At 42.8% G+C, this 10,921-nt stretch overlaps 1 protein-coding gene across 1 annotated transcript; it reads right to left on the reverse strand.

Annotated features, from left to right (window-relative positions):
- Positions 1-2,818: 2,818 nt before the first annotated feature.
- Positions 2,819-10,914, reverse strand: CBR1 (carbonyl reductase 1). Its single transcript, XM_027786293.2, has 4 exons — positions 10,758-10,914; positions 9,418-9,737; positions 5,878-5,985; positions 2,819-4,088 (listed from the first exon to the last, which is right to left on the reverse strand). The coding sequence occupies exons 2-4, from the start codon at positions 9,701-9,703 to the stop codon at positions 3,652-3,654; spliced, it is 831 nt and encodes a 276-aa protein (XP_027642094.1). The 5' UTR covers positions 9,704-9,737; positions 10,758-10,914; the 3' UTR covers positions 2,819-3,651.
- Positions 10,915-10,921: the final 7 nt, after the last annotated feature.

The raw sequence follows: 10,921 nt of genomic DNA on the forward strand, positions 1-10,921 counted from the left end.
ACATGTTAAGATGGGTATATTCTCTTCAACTTCTTAGGTAAACTGACCTCAAACTCTCTAGGCATGCCTACAGTGCAGCTTTGAAAATAAAGTGCCCTCCACTATGCAGTACTGGAACCATCATGGACACAAAAAGTCTGGCCCACACTGCAGTTATAAGCATTGCAGGGGATCCAGATAGAAATGACCTGGTTGTAATACCCTTTATGTTCAAAGAAGTTTAGATGAGAGCAGTCTCCTTACTGATTGCCTCCATACCTTCAGATCACTGGCTTTGCAAAGCAAAGCTCTGCCAAACAGCCGGCCTACTACAGCCTTTGAAAGTGATGGCTGCATTGTTAACTTGCACACTGGGATGTCTGCAGCTTCTCTTTCAGAAAGTCCCAGCAGCTTTGCACAGCGTTTATATTCAGCTGATGCAGCAGCAGGTACAGCTTCCACTCCTAAAGTTTTGCCACTGCTGCCTGCCTGCATCCCGCACAAGCTACGGCATCCCCAAGAAACTGCCTCCACTGAGCTCTCACAATTGTGAATCCAGGTCCTTCATTGTCCCACATCACCACAGCTACTGCATTGCCAGCCATTTTCTTTGGCTAATAAATTTCAAAGTAAAAATAGCAGTGACATGCTGTAAAAAGAAAAACAGTAAGTCACGCATAAAGTTTTTACACAGTACAACAGACCATTATTATTTCATCCCCTTCCTAACCCTTACACTTTACACAATTACTACTCAGCAAGCATGCCAGAATCTGAAAGCAACAAAATACTTCAGACACAACGGACATGGGAGAGAAGCAGGGAGAGAGCTTAAAAAAAAAATAAATTTTTTTTGTTGAACAGCGCAAGCCCTGTCCAAAGATTCAGCCTGCCACTCATGCCATACAGCCTGTTCTCCGATTCTGCTCTCAGCAAACAGCCCTCCCCTGGCAGCTTGCCCGGTGCAATCCCAGCTCTCTTCCCAGGACACAGTTCTACTGGTGTCACTAGGATATCTGCTTCTCCTGCTTAAATTCCTTCCTGATTCTGAGTGGTCCTCTGAACAGCCAGTATTTTCTGCCTGTTGTTTCCACCTCCTACAGATGAGGTTGTATGTGTCCACACAGCTGATACTCCTTCCTCAAGTACCCCACCACAGCTGCAAAGGTTGTGAAAAGATCTGTCCTCTGTTCTTTCTGTTCGTACCAGAAGAAACTGTCTGTATATTTGACCATGAAATATGACGTTTCTGAAGATGATTACTTAGCCATAATTTTCCACTTTGCTTCCTTACCCTAAAATGGGGTAAGAAACAAAGAACAAGCACTGTGAAAGGGCTTAATATAAGAATTTGAAATACACCTTCTGTAAAACTTTCTAACGTATAATAATTTGTTTGGCTTGAATGTAAAACAAACCACCAAAGCTACCAAAACCAAACCCAGATCTTGAGTTTGACTTAAGAAGGCACTTTATAGAGCACAGGGGATACTTACAAACTAATTTGTTTTTAACAATGGATACTACCGGCTACAGTAAACACACCTAGGACTTTCATAGTCTAGACTTTGCACAAACCATGTGAAAGCCAGGTCAAGGTTTGTTTGGGAAGTTTGTACATGCCAGCCAGTACATGTACCAGAAGGGTACATAACTTTTGAAATTTAATGACTCAAGCAGCATTTAAAGTATGAAGAACTAGGTGTGATTCTCCACTGTTGGGTTACATCTCAAAGTCATGCACAAACTACTGCTAAATCAGAACAGCCATATTTTGTTTTGCTGAGATACCATCAACACAACTAGAAAAGCATATACAAACCATGGTTCTTTCTGTTGCCTAACAGAATGACAAGTTCCTGTACGAAGTGGATGGCTTTTGGAACTATCATACTGTAGGCAGCCTGCAGATAGTATGTAAAATGCATTAAAAAGTTTATACAGGGATTTTCTAACTGATCTTTTGCCCTTTAGTTTAAGGCCTCTGAGAATTTTTTTTCTTTGTAAGAGAATAGGTTACTGTGAGAACATTTGGAGCAGTAACTCATCCTTCTCTTCAAGTTCTGGGGCATGACTCATTTGGCAATACTTCCACTTTTATAAAAACAATAGCTACTGTATTCTTAAAAGACCAACTAATAATCACACCTTTTTTTTCTGTGCTGATAAGCAGTTACTGAAACCACACATATTATTTATGTCCAATGCCTTTCACTCCAAGGCTTCCCTGAACACAAATCGTACCAGGGGACGCCAATGTATAACCCGATCAGCTAAGCCACTTTGGCACTGTCTTGCTGACTCTGCATTAACAAGCCCATTACTGATTTTTCATTACTAATGACAGGTTTATAGGCACTTGTTTCTAGATTCTTCAGCTTCTGGCAGCAAGAGAACAGGGCAGCAGCACCTTGCTCTTCAGGGAAGAAAGGGCAGGGCCCCAGAGCCTGCCACGGCTTTTGGGCTGGCTGGCAAGACTTGATGGAGAATGGGCTGCATGGTTATAGCCAGTGGGTGACTAAACCACTAAGCCACTCAGCTCCACTTCTACGGCTTGAGGTGCTGTGGCAACCTTTCAAGATTCAGCATTTGAAAGAAAATAACCAGCATTTAAAATGAGGAAGCAAATTTAGCACTCTCCACATTACTGCTTCCTCTGCTTGCGATTTTGCTTAATGACTTGTTTTGGTTGCCATCATTGGTTGCCATTATGTTTCAGTCCTATCCTGCAATATTATTGTAACAATTACAGTTCATTTTCTCTACTACACGAAGAGCACTTAATCCAGGTTTGTAATAATCTGACTGTGCAAGAAATGAACTGGAAGTTCTGAGAGAGTTTACTATATCAATTCTATAGTTTATTTTCTCTTTATATAGTCCAAAGATCACACATTCCAGCTACAAACTTAGCTGCAGAAAATGAAAGTGTATTTTCAAACATCATAAATTTTTAGTATCAGAATAAGCCAGTTGGATGAAGACAAAACAGGAAGTAATCATTTATTGACATACATATTAATAAAGCCAACTGATTAAGTTTTCCTATTAATGGTATATCACCGCTGTTTTTATTTTCACCTAATTCCATTTTTTACCGATAGTAATGAGCCTCTATATAGCAGTGATTCTGTTCTGGTCTTATTAATCTCCCCCCAGACTGGTCATACTGCAGCTCTAAGGATGACCCCCTCCCCCCTTTAAGAAACCCCATACAACCTCAAGAAGCAGTTATGGTCCCTTGAAAGAGATCTATTGTGCTGAGAATGTGTAAGGCATCTGCTTCCTCATCCTAACTCCATGGCAGAGACCTGTCTCACGGTGAGTGGAAGAAGGGTTGGCAATGACTTAATTAAGAGTAAATTCACGTAAATAAGGTCAGGCACCTCTACATTAGGACCAGATTAGCCAGTATCATCTTGGCTGGAACGCCCAAAAAACAGATTCCAGGCTACACAGTCAATACTGTGAGCAGGCTAATGCAGACTGTTGGGAAGTGTAGCCTAGCACAGACTTAATACCAGAGGAGTACCCTAACTGTAATGCTCGTTGCAATGGTAAAGGACCCTGTTGCTGCTGGGGATGGGATAAGACTGCTCTGGGTAATAGCCCTACCACAGAACAGGCCAATTCACATCATATCACCACTTGCACAAGTCCACACACACAAGCTTACCAGGTTCGAACAGTCTTGTTACTAAGAAACTGGCCATGAGGACCATCAGCATCCAAAGGCAAAAGGGCCAAATAAACTGGGGTCTCAGCCCCTTCATCTGGTGATTTAGTGGCTTTAGGACCTGCCATGTCTGTTCTCACCCATCCAGGACAGCAGGCATTGAGAAGGATGTGGTCACCTTTTCTTTTCTCATTTAACATCCGGGCTTGAATCCTGGACAAGACTGTGACACCAATTTTGGATACCCCATAGGCAGTATTTGGCCATCCTTCTTTCTCATGCACACTTTTCTTGGTATCTTCCACAAATTTGGTCATGAGTTCCACTAACTCATCCTCAGTGATTGTGTTGCTGCGAAACTTTTGCTGTAGTTCTTGGCTGCAGCCTCCCAGAGCTGAGCTACTTACCATACTAGAGACATTCACCACTCTACCTGGTAAAAGAGAATAGACTGATTAGTTTCACACATATTAAACAAGCCCAGACATTGAGGTGGACTTGCTCTACAGTTACATATTCACTACATAGGTGAATACCTGTGAAATATTTTGTGTGGGTTATTTTGTAGAGCTGCTGGAAGATCACAGTGAACTCTGTCAAATGTTTCTAGTGTATTCTATTACAGAGTGTAATTTAAGGTGTAAACCTGCAAAAGCTCCCTATTGAACTTCAGGTATGCTCCCAGGAAATAGTCTGTTACTACTATGAATATGCCTACAGATTGTAAGTGGTTTTCTCAGTAATGGTAGCCAGACCTTACTCTCAAAGTTCTGGTTGAAAACATTTTCACTTCTGCTCAAGTAATGGGCCGTGACAATGTACCTCAAAAGCTAGAATAATACAGAGTTCAGGAAAAGCAATCTAGTTCTTAATGCAGGGAGACCATCAGCTTGTTTAGAGAATACTCAAAGATTTACAAACCCCAGCATGCAAAACTGCAGTAAGCTATTCATATCCCAGCACTTCAGTACAGAGGAACAAGTCAGCTGAATCAGTAATTCACTCATCTTCTCCAAAATTATGTTCCACCATTTCCCTCTTTCTTGCTAGTTCACAGCCATTCAGGCAATGAACTAGAGAACGAACATAAGAATTTAGAACTTAAAAACAAAAGAAATTAACTTTTTCTGTTAATTACTTTATTAACACACTCATCCTTCACCCCTACCGCAAGAGGACTATATTGCAATTTTGGCACTGTTTACTCTCTCCCTTACTGTCCCACCAAATTAATTTACTATGTCCTTTCCTTCCTCCCTAGGGACTAACTGTTCCCAACTTCTCTCTTATCTACTTGACGACTTCTCTTTTAAAAACCTACATGTATTTAAATGTTTGTACATTTCATTTATAGCAGCAAGCACTTACCTAAATATCCATTAAAACATCTAGTGATCACAAGTCTTGAAAAGAACTACATTTAAAAAACCCCACAAACCCTTAGATTTGGTGTAGGCGTTAGATCCAAATACCCTCCTTTCAAATAATCTTTGATGTCAGTAGCATTCTAGGGCACTTCCGTGCTCCAGGTTTTGAGAACGGAAGCATTCTGTGCAGGACAGTTGTCCAATGATTACAGACTACTTGCATGTTGCTAACACCTCTTTTATTATTGATGCATCCATCTTCCTTGACCCTGCCCCATTCTATTTGCCATTTGTATAAAGGGTTTCCTTTCAGTTACTCCTAACATCACCAAATCACAGCAACAATGTACACCTTCAACTGTCATTTTTAACTACATCACTAGATGCTTGCAAATACAGCAAGGGCTGCAGTCTAGATTGAGACAGACCAACAGCGTACTGGGAAGGTTTCTCCAGCAGTAGCAAGAACACGCATGTCACATCGAACACAGTTGAAACGCTATTTTTACGTACTTCCTCATACTAGTTGTATCATCAAAATGTCCTTGCTTTAAAGAGGACAATTTATGTAGGGAGTTAACACGGGCAACTTCTCTCTGTGTTCTTAAGGGCACCACAAGAATTCCACTTCAATATGTAACAGAAGAATGTGACCAGTTTGAAAGTAGATTTAAATCTACATAGTGGAGACATTCTGGGGGTCAAGAAATGCCATGTTCTCTTATCTACAGTACAGCAAGGTACATACACTCCTCTTGCTATGGGGCAGTGTGCATCTGAGACTGGACAGGATTTTCCTATTTAATGAGGACAAAAACTAATGTAAAACTATTTTTCTACTTATGTTACACTTACCATAAGGCTTCACAAGAGGCAACAACTCTGTGCAAACGTTCCTGGTTCCAAAAAAGTTTGTCCTCAGCGTAACCTCTGCTTGGACTGCAAATGGAGTTGTGTCATGAACTTTTCATATGAGGTGGTAGCAAGGGAAGGAAGAAAAATAAAATAATAAAAAACATTAGAATTGTACTACTGTTTGAAAGGAAATTACCAAACTCCAAAAGTTTCTTAGGTCCTTCTGATTTTGTTTCTTTTCATAATTAAGAAACAGGTATATGATCAGTTAAAATATGCAAAAAAAAGCAACATTATTAACATTCACATTCTTGTTAATGAAAAGACCTAGCTCTGCAATATTATATTAACAATGAGCTAATCATGTTTTCACCTTTTCTTAGCTGAGGGTTTTAGCTTTGCCCCAGGAGAGCCAGTTGCATCACCCTGTAGAGTCACTTGCCAACCCACAGGCTGCTTGTCTTTCTGCCTTTTACATGGAAGACACAAGGGAAGACTGCTCTCACAGGACGTGCTGGCCAACCTGCCCACTGACCTGCCTGTACCTACTCACACCCAGCGAACAGTCTGTACCGTCTCTACCACATACAAACACACTTCGAGGTGCCCTCTCCTCCAAAATGCATAGCACAACACTTTGCCACCATCCTGACATGCCAGGGAATGGGAGGGGGCAGAGGGGAAATTGGAAAGGAAGAACCTGAATCTAAGATGCTGTCACTGAAGATGCAAAAGTTAGATTACCATCCTGGTACTGCCATCCAACAACAGGGTAGACAACTGCTTCTATATCCTGACTCTTACATTGTCATGTCTCGGGTTCTTAGCTGGGACTTGAAGTCAGCACACTGTCGAACTGCAACATACACTGTAAAACCTTCTATAAAGAATGCAGGGATAAGATTTGGTGCAGTTTGAAGAAAACAAAAAGTCCCAACCAATCCCAAAAGTGATAAATACTCATGTCATAAATCACCCTGTGAACTGCCAGATCTATGCCAACACAAGCAAAACAGTGGGAATCAGCAGCTAGGAAAGGGAGCTGACTTAGGTAGACATACGCAGACCATGGAACTGCACTGTAAAGATACAATTTCAGGCAGAATTGACAGCTTGCCACCACCAAAAGTGGGGGAGGATGTGCTATCAGCTGACAATTTGGCTCACCAATAACCCACCTGCTATGCATCCTCTACTTTGAGGGGGAGTAAGAGTTAAAGTAACAGCATTCCTCCTCTTCTGCTACAGGCCCTATCTCCACAGTGATGAAGGCCACCTACATAGGTTAGGCAGGTCTTCACGGCCCAGACCTATGCTAACTCAAAAGAGAAGCAGTAACAGGTCATTTAGTATTCAATGTAGTTGTGTTTTTATTGCAAAACACAGCTTTAATGACTCATGTTCTCAAGCAATAGGCACTGATGGCATCAAGTTTTTGCAAAGCACTTGGCTGCATTTTAATGAGACATGAAGCCAGATCATGACATATTGCTACATAACTCCAAACTCCTGCTTCCATACCCACTTTGCAAGGGAGAAGCTTCCCTGCACTCAAAAACCCACTCACATTTGCCTAACATGATATATTACTTGTAACATCTGATAGATACATACTCCTTTGATTTAACAAGCATTACTAAAACAACTGTTTTCACAGAAACTCATTCAGAAGGCAGCCCACAGGTACATAATCATTTCATACAGGAACAGTTTTTGCTGGACTATCTGTAGTGCAGCACAAAACCAGAATAATAAGTTAAGTTTAATGGCAAATCTAATCTTTGACAGACAGCAACAACACATAACACCACAATAAAGAAAGGAAAGCATAAATTCTGGGATGGCAGCTGAAACCTGGTGAGGCAAGAAGCAAGCTCAGGTAGAAACATCAGTCTTGGAAGATGTCACAGCAAGTTCTTACACAAGTGTTAAACCTTCTAACCTCTGGACTAAATACTTACACAACATTTACAACTGGCTTCTTTCTCACATTTCTTAGTTGTATGACCTACTGCTGACTCATAGTGAGATGTCAGCTTGAAGGTCTAGGCTAAACATCTGGAATCAACTTCCAAATAGAAAAATCTATGATGTAGTAAAGGAAGTAACAGAAACTCCACTGCTTATGCTATTTTACCTATTTATCTGTTCAGTGGCTCCATGATAATAAATCTAAGCTCTAGCAAATCTTGCTGCAGCAACATGAGGAGTTCTATTTCACCTGTCCAAGTATCCACCTTGATAGAGGCTACAGCTGCTGCACAGTCAGCAACAGGAAACACACACTGCACTCCAATTGCTGTAGTTGCAGCCTAGTCTTACTCAAACTCACTGTCACTAGAAAGTTGAGCTAAGGCCCTGATTACCAATGGAAGAAATACTGCTCTGAGCTCCTGCAGTCTTTATGACTGATAAGCATGGACAGAGATACAATCTTTTAACTGTTGCTGCAAGGTTTTAACACCTGTCTTGAGGCCATCCTGAAGCTCAGGCAATCATATTAAGAGTTGCCTCCTATTAAGCTGATCTTGAACACAAGCAATCTTGCAAAGTATACAGTTACTGGACTTCAGAACATCACTGCTGCACTCCCACTACATGAGAAGCTCCATCCCCAGCAGTAGCTGATGTTTGATCCATACTACCTGACAGGCCTCCTTAACTCGTGCTGTGAGCAGACAAGCGAGCACAACACTGTGCTTGAACAGTTACATGACCTAACTGGACACCAGCCAAAGAGATTAAAAAGCCCACAGAAAACCAACCAAACAAAAAACCCCAAACAAACCAAAACCACCCAGAAAATATGGAAAGATCAGGTTTGTAATGACAAGGAAATGAATGAGTAGTCATGCTTGTGATTTGTTCTATCTGGAGCTAACGTAATTCTCAACTTGTTTTTATAGACACCTACAAGGAGAACACACTCTTCTACCTTACAACTGCTGTGTCTTCCTCGCTTTCCCTGCCTTACTGTCCACTAGAACATGAAAGGGTTAAATTCTTGCTCAGCACAGCAAGATTTAGGTTAACTGTTCTATAGGTAACTGAATGGTCTGACAAAGTCAAAGATAAGTAAAGATGACAAAATCAGCCAGGGTGCAGGGTTCCTTTTTATCAACTGGAACCCTTCAGCAGGTAATGCATAGAAGAAAGCACGAGGCTTGCAGGAGAGAGAAAACACAGAACCCCGAGGAACATGGCTGATATTCATACAGATCATGGGCTCCCACAGGCCTGGGGAAATTCACGGGCACTGAGGCAATAAACCCAACTCTGCTCATGTGCACTGGGTGCCTTAAGTATTTTCATGCTCTCCGTGTGATGTAAATACAATACTCCAGGAAAGCATCTTTAGGGCTAACTTCGCATATAGAGGAAGAGCCGTTTCACAGCATCCTCTCATCATGTTCAAAAAACCAGAAGCATGCTACTGGCACATAAGTCCCGTAAAAGAAACTTTGCAAAATCCTTGATACACCTACTATCCTCCTCCACACAGCTTTGTAGCACATAGGACTATTCCAGACAGTTTCCTACCTTTGAAAGCAATCCCTGCATTGTTAACCAGCACGTTCAGCCCTCCATATTTCTCCTTTAGGAAATCACGGAGAGCTCTGATGCTCTGCAGATCATCGATATCCAGCTGATGGAAGAGTGGACGCAGCCCTTCCTCCTGGAGCTTTGCCACTGCTTCCTGGCCACGGCCAGGGTCTCGGGCTGTCAGGTACACGTCCCCTGGGAACTGCTTGCACAGAGCCCGCACAATTGCGAATCCAATCCCTTTGTTGGACCCAGTCACCACAGCCACTGGCACGTTGGACATTGTCTTCTCTAAATGTATGACAAAGTGACAGTAACTGCAAACAGCAAAGAAATTTTCACACTCAGATGGACAAAGATGGCTATCTGAAAATGGATTAAAGTGTTTTTTTCTTTAAAATCGTATTTAGAATTCTAATTTGAATTATAAAAAACTACATTAGAGTGCAAAGTAACTATAACTTAGTAAAGTAGCATGAGGCATGCATGGGCAGAGACATACAGATTTAGTGTTAATGTTTTGAAGAAAGCTCAACCAGTAACTGGGTTTAAAAAAAAAAAGTCAATAACTAATCTTTAGTGGTACATTAACTTTTGATGGGAGTAAGTTCTTCTGCAGATACACCTTACAGGAATACCATTTCTGTCTTTTAAGGATATTCAACTGGTTCAGTTCAAGCACTGAAGCAAAGGTGAACAACTCGGGCTCAAAAAAAGGGGAGTAGCTTGATCTTCAAGTATCAGGCCCAGAGAACCAATTCTAGCATTTTCAGAAGAAAACAGTGGAACATAAATTGACTACAATGCTTCTTCTGTTTAACACTCCAGTCAGCTCTAGCTACAAAGCCTGCTTGCTGCTTTTACTCCAGACATAACATGCTTGACAAATACGCATTTCCCCCATAAAAGCAAGTTTAAAACGCTGGGTTTGTCCACTTCCGACTTAATTGCCACCTCCCTTCCAAATCAGCTCGTAACTGACCACAAGCAGACATCTAGCTTGGGTGAAGTCCCAATCAGCTCCTAGAAGCCTGCCCAGCTATACTGACTGACTTCACCAGGGCCAGGAGCCACCCCCCGGCTCACCACCAAGGTCCCACCTCGCCGCAAACCAGCACGTTTCACTCACTACCACCTCCTCAGGACCGGTTTTTCTGCTTAAGGGGAACGCAAAGCAAACCCGCGAGCCACGACGAAGCCCGACTTCCCAGGGGACCCCCTCCTCCCCGCGGGGCCACCACGGCCGTCCTGCGGCCCCGCCGCGCCCCGCACAGGGACGGAAAGCGGCGAGAAGCTGCGGGTGGGCCCGGAGGGGCAGCCAGCCCTCCCTCACCCACCTCCAGCAGTGGTGCCTTCCTCCTCGCTCCCCAACTCTACGCGGCGACGAGAGGACGAGCTGGCCGCCAGCCACACACGCCCACACACCGCGGGTGACGGCGGCGAACGCGCCTAAGATGGCGGCGGCGACGCCCCGCCTCCTGCGGCGGGCGGGGGCGGGGCG

This window comes from Falco peregrinus, chromosome 4, assembly GCF_023634155.1.
Source record: "Falco peregrinus isolate bFalPer1 chromosome 4, bFalPer1.pri, whole genome shotgun sequence".
Taxonomy (NCBI): domain Eukaryota; kingdom Metazoa; phylum Chordata; class Aves; order Falconiformes; family Falconidae; genus Falco; species Falco peregrinus.

What these genes read in the sequence shown, in the direction of transcription:
- CBR1 (XM_027786293.2), bottom strand. Translation starts at nt 9,703, where the DNA reads ATGTCCAACGTGCCAGTGGCTGTGGTGACTGGGTCCAACAAAGGGATT. An exon ending in TGCAGGGATTGCTTTCAAAG is followed by an intron (nt 5,986 to 9,417) that starts GTAGGAAACTGT and finishes TCATATGAAAAG; the next exon opens with TTCATGACACAACTCCATTT. An exon ending in GCCTCTTGTGAAGCCTTATG is followed by an intron (nt 4,089 to 5,877) that starts GTAAGTGTAACA and finishes CTCTTTTACCAG; the next exon opens with GTAGAGTGGTGAATGTCTCT.